At 39.1% G+C, this 17,491-nt stretch overlaps 2 protein-coding genes across 4 annotated transcripts; one reads left to right on the top strand and one right to left on the bottom strand.

Moving 5' to 3' along the window:
- Positions 1–7,324: 7,324 nt before the first annotated feature.
- LOC141833020 (serine/threonine-protein kinase STY13-like) lies at positions 7,325–13,476 on the bottom strand. 3 transcript variants are annotated; one of them, XM_074720399.1, is made up of 6 exons: positions 12,908–13,476; positions 12,646–12,778; positions 12,370–12,565; positions 8,192–8,316; positions 7,937–8,095; positions 7,325–7,864 (listed from the first exon to the last, which is right to left on the bottom strand). In XM_074720399.1, exons 1-6 carry the CDS (start codon positions 13,036–13,038, stop codon positions 7,559–7,561), a joined length of 1,050 nt encoding a protein of 349 aa, XP_074576500.1. In that variant the 5' UTR covers positions 13,039–13,476; the 3' UTR covers positions 7,325–7,558. The 3 variants fall into 3 exon arrangements, with proteins under 3 accessions (XP_074576500.1, XP_074576501.1, XP_074576502.1); XM_074720400.1 differs by having other exon boundaries at positions 8,192–8,295; XM_074720401.1 differs by having other exon boundaries at positions 12,901–12,964.
- Positions 13,477–14,115: 639 nt separating this feature from the next.
- LOC141834164 (protein PAL OF QUIRKY-like) lies at positions 14,116–15,117 on the top strand. Its single transcript, XM_074721618.1, has 2 exons — positions 14,116–14,437; positions 14,527–15,117. The coding sequence occupies exons 1-2, from the start codon at positions 14,194–14,196 to the stop codon at positions 14,952–14,954; spliced, it is 672 nt and encodes a 223-aa protein (XP_074577719.1). The 5' UTR covers positions 14,116–14,193; the 3' UTR covers positions 14,955–15,117.
- Positions 15,118–17,491: the final 2,374 nt, after the last annotated feature.

The following is a 17,491-nucleotide window of genomic DNA, read 5'->3' as shown; positions in this document are numbered from 1 at the left end:
ATACCAAAATAAATGAGTCAATATAAATCCATATTAACAGTAATTAACAAAAAAGAGCTTATGATTCTCCTTTAAAAAATTGTGACGTCAGTGTGTCCCGGGCAGTTTGACACGAGCGTTGAGACGGCACTCGGTCTCGTACGCGACGGTGGCCGTGTTGATAGTGATGCCCCGGGCGCGCTCCTCCGGGGCGGCGTCGATCTCGTCGTACTTCCTGGGCGCGGATTCGCCGACAGCCGCGAGGGCCATGGTGAGGACGGCGGTTAGGGTGGTCTAGCCATGGTCGACGAGGCCGGTAGCGCCGATGTTGACGCAGGCCTTCTTGCGCTCGAACTTACCGCGGGCGGCGCGGACGACGACGTCGAGCAGGTCGTTTCGGCGGCGGAAGAAGGGAATTTGGAGGTTTGGGGTTTGGAGTACGTGTAGAAGGCGGATGAAAGGAGAGGTTTTTGTGCAAATATCGATAGCATTTATCGCAAACATCGCAAAAGAAAAAGAGAAGTGCATGCATAAACACCGTGGCAACAGATAATCTGCAACGGAGAATGGTATACAGAAAGCAGAAATGATACTCTACATGAAAGCTTAGCATGAAAGTTTAGCATGACACTCACATAAATAGTGGACCCCACCTGCATGCAGTGGGATCCACTGATTACCTATGTGAGTGTCATGCTAGCTTTCATGAAGCTTTCATGTAGAGTATCATTCCTCTACAGAAAGATCGACGATGTTATACAGGATGAAAGCACTGAGAAATCTGCTAAATGGGAAGTTGTTAGCACTTAGCAGAAAGATCAACAATGTCATCGTAAAGGATGAGAGCACTGAGAAATCTGGAAAATGGAAAGTTATTAGCAGAAAGATCAAGGATGTTATAAGGGATGAAAGCACTGACAAATCTGGTAAATCCGAAAGCTCTGAGAAATCTAGTAGATTGAAAAGATGCTTGTTCTCGCTGTTGGTGTGAGCTAATTGCCCACTGTGACGAGACCTCGATCAGTCCCCTCCATGCACCATCCCTCCTTCCTTGCAGTGGTGAAGCATCACTGACTCATTAACAGAGGCTGGTCGTGGAAGAAGAGGCTTTGGCCCGGTCATGAACTTTGAGCAATAGTTACTCTGTGCTGTTCAAAGTTGAGTGTGAGATTCCCATTCTGAGCAATCTCTTTATCTGTGTACCTCAAAGGCATTACTGCATGGTGTTCCACTAAAGGTGGGGCAAGGCAAAGGCCTGTTATCTTGCCTTCCAAGTACTGCATTGAGATATCTTGTTTAGATTCTAGGCAAATATCTTCTCAACTGCTATTTCTGTTCACGTTCTTCGATTTTAAATTGCATCAACATGATTCAGAAACTGTCAGTAGTGTAGTTTTCTGATTCCCCGAAACCTTTTTGTTCTAGTATATATTTTAATTCTATGTTTTTTTCTAGTCTAGCAACCTAATTTTTCATGAAGATCAACATCTTCAAATGTATTTTCACTATATTTAAGATTTCAAGCGAAAGATTTAATGGTCATTTATTTTTCAACAAAACAGAAGAAATGGCTATAGCTCTTGCTGCAAAAGCAACCAAAAACTAAAACGAACTCTGAACGTAGAAGAACAACGAAACAAATATATTGAATCCATAAAAGTACAGTGTTTTCATGTTACAAATCATGGATGATTCAACCACCACAAAAATCTCCATCAATTCCTATCTCTCGATATCTCTAGCCACCAGGACAAGTTTCTGCAATGTCTATTCAAGTCACAGACTGAATATTACAGAAATAAGAACACAACATCACAAGACAAACTCCTGACTGAATAGCAAAGATCGTCGGACCAGCAAGCTCGATTCCCCGTCATCATCGCACCAGTAATCCTCGACGAGATGTTAGGCCAGCAAGCCGCCATCTCGACCGAGCACAGGATCGACGTCGACACTTCCGGTGAACTCCCGGCGAGAGGAACACAAGGGAACCACCAAGCCTCTACGAGCTGCAGCCATCACTCGATCGATCAGGTAAAAGAAGCTAGGAAAGATAAAATTGTGAGCCAAGTAGAAGTGAAGGGGAGGTGAAAGGATAGATAAGAAGAAAACAACAAAAGAGAGACGAGTAAAATTGTCCTCGGCTAGCTTTATGTTAGTGCACCTTCCACTGCGTTCTCCTCGCATTGCTTTGTACGCATTGAGATGGAAAGCTACTATTATTAAAGGTCGCGCATGCACCGTGCAGGACTTTTTCCCTTTGCAAAAAAGGAGCTAGGGAGGAAAGTGGGAGGAGTAACGGTGGTCTTGCAAAACGAGCTAGGGCTGGTGCCCTTAAAGCTGTGCAAGCATAGTTCCCAGCCATCAAATGGAAGTTAAGAAAAGATTAACTATACGGTTGAAATAATGACTTACTGACTTATAACAATTGATGATGCATCAAATCTTTAATTACTACAATACGATTAGAAGATTGTTCTTCTTTTGCAGCTGTCATTGCTTGGGAAAGAGTCTCTGTTGTAGTTCATATTTCGAATTGAGAGATATTAAGTCATTGCAATCTGTCGATCAAAGCGCGCAAATTCTCCTACACTTATTAAACTAATAGTCACGTGAATTGTACTGATCAAGTATGTACCACCATTTTCACTGGCAATTGGTGTAGAAAAAGTGTATGACTATTTGTGAGATGTTTGGATAATGTTGAGGATGGGTATTTATATGAAATTTAGAATCTTTTAGAGCAATTTGATCATTTTAGGCGTACTTGACTAAGATGTTACAAACTAAATCATTTTTTAGGATTTAGGATTTAGAACTTTAGGGTTTAAGGTGGTAGGATATCCGGGTTGTCACCCAGGCACCCACGGTTCGATCCCCAACTACGGTAGGAATTTTCCTCTAAATAGGGATTGCAATCAAAGAATGTTGTTCATCTGGGTTGGCCGCTACGTGCGCTTTCCGATTTACCCTGATGGCTGGTGGAAAACTTTTGTGGGACCGGGCCGGTCACCTCCAGGGATTGAGTCAATATGACTGACTGGGATTATCAATTTTTTTACAAACTAAATCATTTTTTAGCGTCGGGGGTATTTTGGTCAAATTACACATATATAGATTGTTTCAACGGTATCTACCATTTAAAATCACCAGGACACCCGGTTTGAGCCGTATTTGTGTCCCATCCTACAATTTCTCTTCCATTAATTTTGACATTGTTGGTGCCGGTATCTACCATTTAAAATCACCAGGCCAGCCGGTTTGAGCCATATTTGTGTCCCATCCTACAATTTCTCTTCCATTAATTTTGACATTTGTTGATACCGATGATATTTTGATGCGTTGTCAAATAAATCAAGTTAGGTCTTTATTATTTTTCATGTGTATGTCTAAATATATATGAATTTAGGAGAATATATGTACCTTGACAGAAGATGCGTGTGAGCGCAGAAAGATGACATAGGAAAGGAATCGACAGACTTAGTACATCTGAGGTACGAAGAGCTACGAAAAAGCATTCCAGTGAAGTGAGAATGATGTACAAGAGCGAACCAGAAAGGCTTTGCTTTGTTTGGCTGAGGTGAGAGAAGATTCATTAACGGAAAGAGAAGGGAGGGGGAAAGGAGGCGAAGAAAAATATTTATATTCTCCTTCTTTGAGAGGAAAGGAATGTTCATTAATGTAACATGTGTTATCTTAGTTGGGAGGAAAGGAAAGGGAACGAAGGTTAAATATATAAAATTATAAAAATATTCTTACTTTTTAAAATAAATTTATATGTGAAAAAAATATATATAACTCATGAGACCAACAAAAATTAATATTTACGACTTAAATAAATAAAAAATATAAAGAAATAATGAATAGATATATAATAAATATGTGAAATACAGAATCTGTACACTTTGGTACAACAAAAGAAAAAAAAAGAGATTATAATTACCTGTCTCTATGCTCTTGAGTTTTATCTTCGGAGAAATTTGCGACGAAGGTCAATGTCGAGGAGTGCGAGCGATGAGATCTTGTGACGGCTGCGTTATGTGATGAGAAATGACGGTGCAAAAATCTAATAGATGAGTTATTATAATAATTAATATTTTAACATAAGGATAAAATTAGAATAAATATTTTTTAAATTTTCTTTCCTCTTCTTTACACCCTGTAAAGAATTATGTCGATTTATGGGCATGCAAAGGAAAAGCTTCCCCTTCTCTTCTTTAACTCACTCCATCCCAAACAAGAGTCAAGATTCTCGTTCCCCTTTCTTACCCTTCTCTCCTTTTCCCTCACTTCCTCCCAAACGAACTGTTAATGTATTTGAGGGACGAGAAGCAGGAAGGAAATTTGTGCAAGGCAACCGAGACAGACTGAGGAGGCGAACTCAGAAAATGATCAACTCAAAGTTGACTATTCCAAGTGCCTAGATCAGTTTCAATCATCTAGATCGCTTCCAGGCACTCGAAATACAAGGAGTACTCATTATAAGACTATTGTCAGAATGGATTGGGTTTCTATAAATCCAAACACTCAGAAGGCTTCCAAACACCCCGAGATGCCACCGTCAGATTGATTGAGATGAAGATTATAAATAGACTGAAATTCGAAATTGTAAATAACACATATTCAAATTCCTTGTCTTTCAATTTTTTGTACTTACACTCAATCATCGTTCAAAGCTTCTCCGTCTCTAGATCATTTTCGACGATGAAATTTTAGTTGAGCTTTCATAGTTCTTGAATTAATAATTCGAGAGTTATAATCAAGTAAATTCATGTCTCGTCATTTTATATTATATGTATTTTTAATTAATATGTGCCCTTACTAAAAGGTTAGCAAAAAAAATAGAAATTTTGATTTGTAAGTTATTATTCACTCCTCTTCTTTAACTATTCCAACCGTTTCCGTTGCACGACATATTTAGAAATATCCCAAAACCTCAATTTCCATGTAAGAACAGATACGAATATTAAAATAGCTTTCTTTTACTCTAAAAAAAAGTTTTTTCCCCCTTTTTTTTTTGCTTTGACGACTTCCTTTGTAGTCCAATAACAATGGATTTAGGGGTCCATCTAAGAACAGACGCAAAATTTGAGACGTTGTGCTGCTGAACAAGGATATTCCTACTTTTGAATTTATCCCATAGATAAATTAGAGAAATTAAGAAGAAAAAACCGCCCATCTCCTAGGCTAATTGAGCCCAAGGCACTCGAGGCTATGGTGCCACGGTAGGACATCCAAGTTGTGACCCAAGCATCTGTGGTTCGATCCCCAGCTACGACGTATTTGTAGGAATTTTTTTCTAAATGAGGATCGCAATCAAAGGATGTTGGGCGTCTGGGTTGGCCGCTGCGTGTGCTTCCCGATTTATCCTGGTGGCCGGTGGAAAACTTCCGTAGGACCGGACCGGTCACCCCAAAGATTGAGTCCATAAAACTGACTGGGATTATCATTTTTTTTAATTGAGCCCAAGGCGCAGATACTATTTTAACTTATCGTAGGACCCGATTGGGAGGTCATTTGTTTCTCATCCCTGGAATTAATTTACAAACTCATTAAGAGCTAAATATTTTTTTTTGTAATTTAAATTTCAGGAACAAACGAAGAGAACAAAAATGAGAGCTATTGAAACAGAGAACAAAAATGAGACAGAAGGAAAATTTCAAGGAGTATTATAATATGTAGTAATGTCATTTTATTTTATGATCTAAAATTTATTCACGCCCTATTTGAAAGTCAATTGTTAATTAACGATTGTCGGTCACTAATTTAATGATCGACTCTAAAATTCATCATTAATTTATGACTATAAATTTAATCGGTCACTAATATAATATAACGATTAAAATTAATTTCATCATTAAATTACGATCAAAAATTATAATCAATTGTTAATTTAATGATCATAACTATTAAGTGGTCGTGATTTTATGTTAATTAATGATCAAAATAAATTCTATCGTTAATTTATAATTGATTATAATTTTTGATCATAAATTAACGTTGAAATTTATTTTAATATTATATCAGTTATCGTTAATTTAACTGAATTACTAATTTATGATATAAAATTTTATTTGATAATTATTTAACTATCTAATTTTATTTTGATCGTCAAATCGATCATTAATTTAGAGTTATCTCATAGAGTGTTATTTACCAATTACCGAGAGTGCATCTTTTTAATTATATTTTATGATAATTAACGATCGAAATAAATTTCATCGTTAATTTATAATAAAAAATTATTTTAGATATTAAAGTGATGATGAAATTTATTTCAGTCACTATATTAGCAATCGTTAATTTAATCAATCACTAATTTAAAATTAAAAATTTTATTCTATCATTATTTAATAATTTATTTTGGGTATTAATTCAATCGTTAATTAGAATTTTCTGATAATGCTATTTTTTAGTAGTAGCAGAGAGCACAGCTGCAAATACCTTGGAGATATATCTAGAGTCCCCGAAGGTGTCCTTTGAATAACCGGTGTGATTCCTCATAGCTTGACTATCTAAAGATATTATAATTTTTCTAATCATTTTATCGCTACTTATTCTTTATAGCATACAGATAAATGCAGAATACATACAAGGTTATATTGAAAACTGAATTCAATGATAGATATATTTTATTCAGTTTATTTTTATAAATTAAGTAATTAGCTATCATTTATTTATCTCCTTAATAAATAATATTATTTTTAAGTAACATTACTTTGAAGAACACGATGTTGCAGGTAGATAGTTTTTATTGTTATTTTTATCGATTTGTTGACCATCATTGTTTTTTTGTGGTTATAGGATATTATATCACAAAATAGATAGAAGAGATGTTATAAGAAAATAACTTTTACTATCATTTTTGTTGTTGGAGGATTTACTTAGTATTTGGGCATACTGAGATAACTCTTTTACAGTGATAGAATATTATATAGTATTTGTAGATAGATATATACTCTATTTGTCAAGTAAGAAGCTAAAACTGATAAAAAAAAATCATCATTAAACACAGTAGGAATAATTAAGATCGTAATCTGCAATGATATAAGATAGTCCACGATCACAAATAAAATAAAATAGAACCAAGAAAAATATTTGAAGCTTAAAAGGATCATATACTTTCAGTTGGAATGATAGGAAAAGGCCTTCCTATTGGTTTATTTAGTCGAAAGGATAGCCAGATTGAAGGATGAATGAAAGTGGGCAAAATGAAGGATGAATAAAAGTTGAAAATGTAATCTACAACTGGGGGCATCATGCTCAGTCAAGAACTCACAGCAAACAAGTTTTATCAGATATTTCAATTGCAATTCTCTAAGAGTCTAAAACAATTGCACCTGGCAATCTTCACATTTATTGAACCCAATAATTCTGATCTTTGAATTTCAAGAAGCTCAGACATTCTACCAGCATTTTTCCAGGCAATTTAACCCAAATGCGAAAGTAATTACAAACAAGGTGAGGGCATGATATTGTTTCATTCCTAGCATACATGTAGGAACCAGCAAATGGTACAGTTAGCATATGCATGTCTGAGAATTTACTAATCATTTCGGAGAGCCTAAGTAGCGGGCCGCTAAAAACACTGGCCAAAGCAGAAAAATCCTTTGCTATCCCTGGTGGCCTTTGTAGTATCACCTATTTCATCTCGCGCTGCCATCAATGAACTAGTGCCGGGCGATTCAGGTGGTAAAACCACATTTTCTGAACTGCGGGCACGCAATGGAACAACATGCTCAGGAGGCGAAAGAGCGGAAAGATAATGCAGAAGCATCTGAACTATCTGAGTAAAATTGGGTCGCGAATTTGGGTCCTCGTGCCAACAAGAGGTTAAGATCAGAGCCAGTTCCTCTGGAAGGTCATCTGCACTTGGCCTGAAGTTCTAAGAAAAGTATAAGAGAAACAGTTCAATTTCAATAACCTCAAGGATTGCATATACCGAAAAGTGGACTACCTTGAAAGCAGCTGCATAGGCTGCTTGCAGGTTGGACATGCCTTCGAATGGAAGCCGATTGTGAAGTAGCTCCCACAGCACAATTGCAAAGCTGTATACATCCACCTTGTGGTTGTAATGCTTCTTCTCCCCATGCCTTAAGGTAACAGTGCTGTATAACTGTACAGAAATTTTTGTCAGCTATCATTTAGAAGATGACACAGTATACAACAATAGCTTATACATCAAAGCATTTATGCGAGCGTTATGATGCACCTCAGGGGCCATCCAACGATATGTTCCTGTCTCAGCAGTCATCATCTCTGTTAATGTTTCTTCTCTCGCCAAACCAAGATCGACTAGTTTGACTGTCCTCTGATCTGCACTCAATAGCAAGTTATCTGGCAAGGAGACAATGGTGGAGATATGTCAAGATAATTCATTAAAAAAAAAGTTAAATTTCATGCCTCTGCTTAGAAAAGCAGTTAGCATGGACACAAAAGTTGAGTTGATACATGAACCATGTCATAGAAATTGATCAAAAAAGGAACCAAAAATCATCCCCAAAACCAACTGACCCTATTCAGGTCATTCATGGCAATCGCAGTCCAAGTGCAAGAGGCTCATAACAATGCAGGTATATTTTCTTAGTAGAGTTTCCTTGGAAGTTGGCACTATTTTCGTAAGAAGATTGACACTATTTCCTATCCTAAAGGTCTAGCATCCCTGGGAACCATATGTTTAAGAGTGCCATCTCTAAATCTTCCATATTCCTAATAAATGACCATACTGCCAAATTAATTATCAAAATTAGTATTAAATGTAGCTGAGGTACTCTTTGTTAGCATCAACAACTAAGTAGATCAATTCTATGGTACTAAGTGCCGAAGTACACTTGGAAGGAGTGGGAATGTCGAATACTATAATGTCATACGTCAAGTTTACAATACTCACTTAGGCTTGGATGGATTGTTAATTTGGTCATGATCCCAAGGTCAAGTGACCCCTAATGTGTAGTAATTTATATATTTTTCCTGACATTTTGCCAACTGTTCACAGTATTAGAACTTCATTGATCCAATTAGACAGGAAAATGATACAAAATGAACCACATAATACAACTTGAAAATGGTCTTAACCTCAAGTGGATGGCCTTTGCTTTGTCCTGTCTTTATATCATATACCGAACTGTTGCCTCCCACATAGAATATAAATTTGTTTCATTTGCCATAATGAGTATTAATAATTTATAACAAGGAAAAGATAGGGAACATTCATTGATAATGCCACTCTTACTCCTTAAGGGTATAGAATAAAAAATGTAAAAAGATAAATTTCAAACACCATAGAACTTGGATTAACAAGTCATTTCGTGAGTCAATGGAATGTCTATCTATCCATGCCTATGCTATCTTTATATGATGGACCATCTAACAAAAAAAGTTTTTTTATGGCATGAGATGGTCGCATCTAGTAGCTGCATATCCCACATATCAGCTGCCCTCTCTATGCATCTATTGTATCAGCTTTGGCAAAATCTTTTGGACCTAGAGAAAAGATTTTCATCTTAAATAAAAGATGCTTCTTTGCTCCTAAGTATTAATTTGATTGAGTCAAAGAAAGATGGTATTTTCCAGAGTTTTAAGTATTGATCACATCTTCTGATGAGGCTTGTTTTCCAGAGTTTGTTTTTGGCTTGTTTCAATCTAAAGCACTCTCACTTGTTGATTCTTCATTGAACTAGAACTTATCAAGACATTCCCTTATGGCGTTCAAGGACTTATCAACCTCAATCCCAAGGTTGTGGCGTCTTCTATCTTCTATACCAAGGTTTGTGCTTTCTTAAGCATTTGGTCAAGATTATTTTCATCCATCTTATCGATTTAGACTTTCCTTCTTTCTTTCTTCAATTTGTTGGGGGTTTATGAGACATCTTTCTCCTTGGATTCACATCATCTTCTTCCTCTGCATCTTCTCATCAGCGACTGATGTCACAGGTGATAACTAAGGAAAAAAAAAGAATGTGTTTATATTTCTGCATGGACTAAGATGATGCAGAAAAGTAACAGACTAGGACAACCTCAATAACTACAACCCAGTCATCACTTTCTTACCAATGATCCTGATGGTTTCTATTTAGCTGTGGCAGCCTATGACAAAGCTTTGAGGGATAAATCTTCCAAAAAACCAAGCTTCCCATAAAGTGGTAATTAATGCAAAAACTGAAGGTATAAACAATCAGACTGATAAGAATCCGCTATGGTTTGTATAATTTAGTACATTAAGTTTAGGCAAGAAGACATGGTCTACTGGCAGTTCAGATCAAATTCAATCAGCTAAATGTTTCCTGAATATCCAACAAGAATGGATTCTAATATAAATAAATAAATATATACTGAACCCACTTATCCGAATTAAACTAACTAATTTGTTAGATAACAAAAATGGAGAAATACGGTTGAACTTCTAGTGGTTATTTCTGTAAGTATCCTGTTTATCATCACTATTAGATACATCTTCCTAATTCAGTTACTCATTGCTACTCATGTTCTTTGAGTCAAAAGATGCATACATTGTTTATATGATTGAGGTATTTAGATGCATGAAAAATGATATATTCAAGAGTTAAGCAGACATTTTCTCTCCAGGTTAAATTTCCAATGACTTTCTAGGTCCTATGTGATTAAAACTCTCTCATTCAAAACTATCAAACATAGTGCAATCCTCAGAGCTCCACATCTGTTGAGCTTCTATTATCTTTTCCTTATACAGTTTCATCTTCACTGATATCTAGATTGGCATCTTTTGTTATATCTGAGACTTCAGAAGGCTTCACTTGTGAAATGTAATGTCTTTGGATATGGTTTATTTTGGTATTTGGCAATATTAGCAACAAGATGTCATGCACCCAAACTATTCGGTCAGTCTTTCCACACACATTTAACTATAATTATTTAGGTACGAACAAAACTATAGGATTTAGGATTATTACTATATTTTTCTATAATTTTTCATATATAATATCATTCCACACACATCCTTGGTAAGCTTACACATGTATCCTAATATTCTCAGCTTTCGAATGTGCTGTTTTCTTTACTCTTTGGTACTCTTACTCATACAGAAGATGGATGGTTAGTTACGTCAAAATTTTAGAAAAAAATTCTTAAGCCTTCCAATCATTTTTTTCAAGCTCTTGGATTCATTTGGGATTTATATCACTTAAGAAAAATAAACTAAGAGGTGTTTTCATGACTTCTTAGTGCCCAAAAGCTCACCAAGAGCTAATACAAAGCCTCACTTCCGATCGTCTTTAATCAAACGGATGCACACAAATGACTGTTGGATGACAATGAGTATATCGCCATTCGACTGAAAATCGCTTTTGGTAGATTAGACAATTGTTGCTTGAAAAGAATTATTATGTTACTCAAACTCTCTACTAGTTGACTGACAACTGCAAAAATAGACTGAACAATCACCTTCACTTGGCTAGAACTACATGAGCCTACCAAAGGTTGAGACTTGAGCGGTCCAACAAACTACGACTAGGGAGACTATCGCACAGATAAGTTTCACAATCATCAAGTCCTAGGTAGCCCACCCACTACTTAGGCAATCACAACATCAATATTCAATGTTTAAAGACAAACCAATGTTACAATCACTCAACGTAATCTCTCATAGTTCACAAGCCTTCGAGTCTTCATCTCCACAAGTCCAATGAGTTCCTCCCTGAGCTCTAGAGGAATAACTCGATTCAAGCAGCACCTCGATCCATATCTCCGACTCTTGAGCCCACCGAGATCCTTCCTGAAGGAGTGTGTCGACTACTCAAAGGAATGTGTTAACTACGTCAAATGAATATACATTGGAAACGACTTACTCGAAAGGATGTGTCCATTACCTAAAAGGATATGTCAACTAAGTGTTGGAAACAACTAAGCTAAAAGGGTTACTCAATCACCTGAAAGGGTGCACAAAGTAATTAGAGAATCATCAATTACCTGAAAGGGTGCCTATACTATCTGAAAAGGTGTAACTATCTGAAAGGGTGTCATAGCACCTGAAGGAGTATGTCTACCTAAAGAAGTGTCTAAAACACTACTAAAAGTGGTGCATCTACTTAGAGAAGTGACTAGACTACCCAAAGGAGGGCAATTACTACCTAAAGAGGTGCGTCCACTCAAAGGGGAACATAGACAATCTAAAAAGATGTGTCGACAAATTGAAGAGATACAATCCACGTCGTCAAACTGAAGATCCAGTCATACCAAGTCACCAATGAGATGACGAGTTCACCATCCAAAGGATAAAGCTACAAGCCTACAACAATAACGATAATAACATCAAAATGCAAGAGTTCTAAATGAATGTATGTTGATTTTAACAGAGCAAGCATGACTTGTAATTGCTAGAATTATAAACATGAAAAAACAATAAAATAAAACTACCAGGCTTCAGATCACGGTGAATAATCCCATGCGCATGTAAGCACTCCATGGCTCGAGCTACATCCAATGCAAAACTAACTGCAACAAGAGGCTCCAGTTTCCTAGGCCTCATGTCTATCAGGTACTTGCGCAGGGATCCTCCAAGAAGAAGCTCAGTTACTACCACCATCACAGGCTCCTTGCAAGCTCCAATAAACTGGAAATTCCATGGAATCCATTAGCAAATGAAATAAAGAGATCAGAGAGTAGCGAAAGAACGCAATTTTTTAAATCAACCTTCACAAGGTTTTTGTGCTGAACACGGGCGAGCAATGTCACCTCTCTCATGAACCTCCCCTCCCTCTTTGTCACTTCCTCGGGGTTGTCCTCTTTGTGCATGACCTTGATAGCCACATTTTGGTTCTTGTACCTACACACCATGTCGCCGGCAGCACGAAATGCTTGTCAAAAAAATAGATTGAACTAGCGAAAAATCCACAGCAAAGCAAACAATTTAACAGTGTTGCGAAGAAGCGTTGATCTCAGCCATACAACTCACTTTCCCTCGTACACCTTCGCGTGAGCGCCTTCCCCGATCTTGGGCCCGACGAAAAGCAACTTGGGATCGATGAGCCACTTCGGATCTAGGCGGCACTCCTCGAGAGGAAAGAATCCATTCTCAGATTCCATCTCTTCGCGCGATTAAGAAGATCTAGCATCAATTGTTCCTCACAGTAAATCATACCAGCAGAAAAAGATCAACTGAAGCGCAGAACACGAGGAATCCATCAACAAAATCACTCCTTTTCCACTCTCCTTCACGCCGCAGATGCTAATTCACTGGATTTAGGCACGAAAACAAGACGTCAAAACAAGCTCTGCGCCTCCGCTCGCCTCCGTTCCAAGCCCATGCCATTGCCTCCCTCAGAAATTCTATCTCAAGAACAATCATCCGGCGTACCTCCATGGCCCCCAAAGCCCATGACAAGGCCGAAATAACACTGCCAGAACCAATCCACTCCAAGCTCCCCTCCTCAGTCCTCCCCCTTGAACCAAGAAGATTGGAACAGAAAACCTCTCTCCAAGGGAGCCCGGTGTTGTCTCGGAGTAAGATGAAGGCGGCAGGTGAGGAGCAGACGACGAAAAGAGGAATCCAACCCTGCAACATGCCTTCCCACATTAAAAACGACCTGTGCCTCGCCCTTGATGTCCGTACCGCTTTTATTTTCGAAAGAATTTGAGATTAATTCAAAAGTCAAGTTGACTTATTGCAAAAGTCAACATAGTCAAACTGGCCTCAATAAACGCAATTGCATATTTATTATTAAAATAAATAAATTTAATTACAGAAATAGAACCAATGTTAAACACTAATAATCACTAATCAAATTTTTTTGCTAATAATAAGATACAAATATTTTTCCATCAATATTAATATGATATGATAGGAGTTTTATTATATTTTAAATATTAAAATTTTACTTCAATAACACTTAATTTTTAAAAATTATTTATTTCCATAAACTCATATAATTTTAATATCGTACTGTTTTATTTTCATAAATTTAATACATCGTTTATTAAGCATATAAAAGAAAATAAATAAAAGAATGGGAAACAGTTACCTGGGCTGGCGTATTACGTCGGTATATTTTTTTTGTTTTTTTTTTTTTTTTTTCTCTTAAAATTGTTTTCCCTTTATTTTTGCTATAAAAGGGAACGGAGCCGCCTACCAGAGCGAGGAGCATCGAAGCAAGAGTTGCAGTTTTCCGGTTTCAACCTCGTCCCCTGCATCTGCAACCAAATCAATCCCTAAGTGAGAAGAAGATACAAGGATTGGCGGCCATGGTGGGAGCCTCCACCTCCTCCTCCTCCTCCACCTCCTCCAGTGCCTTCTTTGGCTCCTTCGTTGAAGGCGTCAGCCCTTTAGCCGCCTCCAAGCCCTCCGCCGCCTCCGCGTCCGTCTCCAGACTCAAGTTTGTTTGCAGCTACGGTGGTAGGATCCTGCCCCGATACCCTGACGGCAAGCTCCGCTACTTCGGCGGCGACACCCGCGTCTTCGCCGTCGACCGCTCGGCCGCTTTCTCAGGTACGTGTTTACCCCCTCACTCTCAATGATCTCCAAATACCATGATTGGGGAAGAAAAGGGTTCGGAAATTGGGTGGGAATCATCGCAGAGCTGCAGGAGAAGATGCGAGATTTCTGCGGGCGGACCGTGGTGGGCGTCCGGTGCCAGCTGCCGACTGAGGATCTAGACGCTCTCGTGTCCATCAAATCGGACGAGGACCTCTCCAATCTCGTGGAGCTGTACGATCTCGCCGGCCGCCAGAAGATACGGGCGTTCTTATTTCCCCTGGCGTCCAAGCCTTCATCCCCTCCTCCGGCAGCCTCATCAGGTGGCGATCGGAGCACCCCAGTTACATCCGATCGGTACGTCCAGATCCCCCGGCCCGCCAAGCTCGTGGGTCGGTACGCCGGCTATCTAGGTGATCTCCGTCGCCACGACCATCATCACCACCACCACCACCACCATCAAAATCACAGCCACAATGCGACGCCATGGCCGTGCAATTACCTCGTGAACCCTGGAAGCCACCGGAAATAACTAGGAATCCAGAAGCATAAAGATTAAACACCCTCCGCCGCCGTCGCCGTCGCCGTCGCCGGACGAGAAAGAGGTAAGGAAATATAGGAAAGATAAATCAAAGACCGTTAGATTATAATCAAAGGGTCAATATGTACTGTTTAATTTTCCTCAACCTAAGAATAAGGGGGAAAACATACTTTTGAAAGCGAATTTAGACCGCTCGATCTGTTCATCCGAAGCATCTGGAGGCGTCCAATTGTCTGCTTCGGTCGCAACCCACCTGGTCCAGACTATGCGTTATCTTCGCTAGGGGGAAGTCGAGTACGTTTCCGTGTCCACGTCGTAATCTCCGAATCATTCTCAGCCATTGAGATGCGTTATTTTTCACGCTATTCTTCTGTAAAACGGGGAATCCATTGAGAAAAAGTAAATTAAAAAATTACAGTTGGTCACGATGCAGGAAAGTATTGTTTGATTTTATTAGGATTTGAACTTCTTTTTCTGTAAATCTACTGTGTCGTAACCAATTCAGCTATGTCCGTAGCCGTTTGAGTGCGTCGTCTAAACTGCTTCTCGGCCGGTGGCAGGTTGCTTAATGGCGAAGGTCGACCAAGAGATATGATCGGCACCGGCAAATCGAATGCGCCGAATACAACCAATTCGGCGTTCACATAAGAATCCAAAAAAGGGGCCGAAATTCAATGAAAAAGGCTTCTGTTAATTACCATGGAGAAAACGATTTATCCGGGAATATTTTTTTTAAAAATATATATTCAATTTATTTTCTTTTTCTTTTAAATGCTTTAATCACCAATGCAAGAACATCAAAAGGCCAACTCCATGAGCCTTGCAAACTCCACAAAATCGATCCTCCCGTCTTCATTTCGATCATGAGCTTGGATCATCCTCCTGCAGGTAGCCGCTTCCAGCCCCTCTCCGACTCCAAGCCGCTGGAGAACCCTCCGCAGCTCCAGCTCGTCGATGAAGCCGTCGTCGTTCTCGTCGAAAACCGAGAAGGCCTGTCTCAACTCCTGCAAGCTCGGCTCCTCCTCTGCAAACAAATCAGACAGTAATACTGGCTCCTCGTTCATCTCAACTTCATCTGGGCTTTGAGCCAATCCTATTCTCCATAGAATGAACCCTAAGTCTGCTCTTTCAAGTGTTGCTGCATTGCTCACTTTAGCCTCCTCCCGCTGATGCTGCTGCTGCTGCTCTTCCTCATGAAAAATGGAGAAGCGTGAATAAGACAATGCAAGTAAGCATTTGAGAGAGAAATTCTTGATGGCGATCAAGATCAAGAGGAGGAACTTGTGGATGAAAGGGAGCGAGGTTGGCTCTTGAAAAAAGTAGATCAGCATCTTCTCCATGGCTAGTTACGTACTCGATCGGTACGTTGTCAATTTGTGCAGCGGAGAAAGGTGGTGCAGGCTATTTTTATAGCAGATGAATGCATGGGAAAGATTAAAGTGGGAAAAGAAACTCAAGTATGGACGGATCGCATCGCCATTAAGGTGAAGGAAAATTCCAGGGAAGGGAAGTGTAAACAAGTCAAGGAGGTCTGCCCTTGCTTGGAAATTTCTGTTTTGTATTTGACTAAAATAAAAGCTAAGAACAATTCAAAACACTTGACTCCGTCGAACCTAAACACGCATTGTGATATCGTGTAAGCAGCTGCCTCATCCTTGTATGTCAACAAGAAAAAACTCTAGCAATTCCGACGCAAGATTGGTTCGTCAAATGTTGAAGTTTTGGTGGGATCAGTAGACAAATTCGAGTCTCAACACATGCATGATTCGATCCTATTCTAAAAAAAAAGATAGAATTTGTCACCATAATGGTTTCACACGGTTAGTTGAGAAGTTGCAGTTAACTACGATAGAATATTATCTAAATCGAAATTCGAACCTTTATCTTCTTTTATAACTCTGCTCCACCATAACCAAACTCAGTTATGCTTCGAGGCATATATGATTCGAAAGCCCCTATGAATATAATGCAATGGTAAAACACTGAGAAGAATAAATAAGAAAATGTGGTAATTGTACTCCGAATTCAGCCAATAAAATCAAAGATGAAGGTTGTTTACCTTAGGGACATGAATTATATTATTCAAAAAAAAAAAAAACACTATGTCTTGGCCACTCCACTAACGCACGCCGGCCACCATTCAACGTGCGTTTGCTATCTACCGAAGCGCACAACTGAGAAGATTGATAAATGATCGATCTCCACCAAACGCCATTATTGTCATGGAGAGCAGCAGCAGAGCATCCTCCTCCTTCTTCTTCCTCCTCTTGGTTTCTGCGGCACTGCCGTGCTGGAAGCCAGCTGCCGCTGCTTCTTCTGGCCGACGGACGGCGGCCTGCAACGGGACAGCGGACGGCGGCCACCGATGCAGATTTGGGGAGGAGGAGAACGCCGAGGAGGAGTTCCAATTGGATTCAGATATCAACAGAAGGCTCCTCGCCAGCAGTCCCAAGTCCGGCTCTTACCCAGCTCTGGACCCAAATAAACCAGTGTGCCACACTAGTAACGGCAAGCCGTACAACTGCCTT

Source organism: Curcuma longa, chromosome 8 (genome assembly GCF_044706935.1).
Source record: "Curcuma longa cultivar G26 ecotype Majalengka, Jawa Barat chromosome 8, ITB_CL_G26_1.1, whole genome shotgun sequence".
NCBI lineage: Eukaryota > Viridiplantae > Streptophyta > Magnoliopsida > Zingiberales > Zingiberaceae > Curcuma > Curcuma longa.
This window is presented reverse-complemented; position numbering and strand designations above follow the sequence as displayed.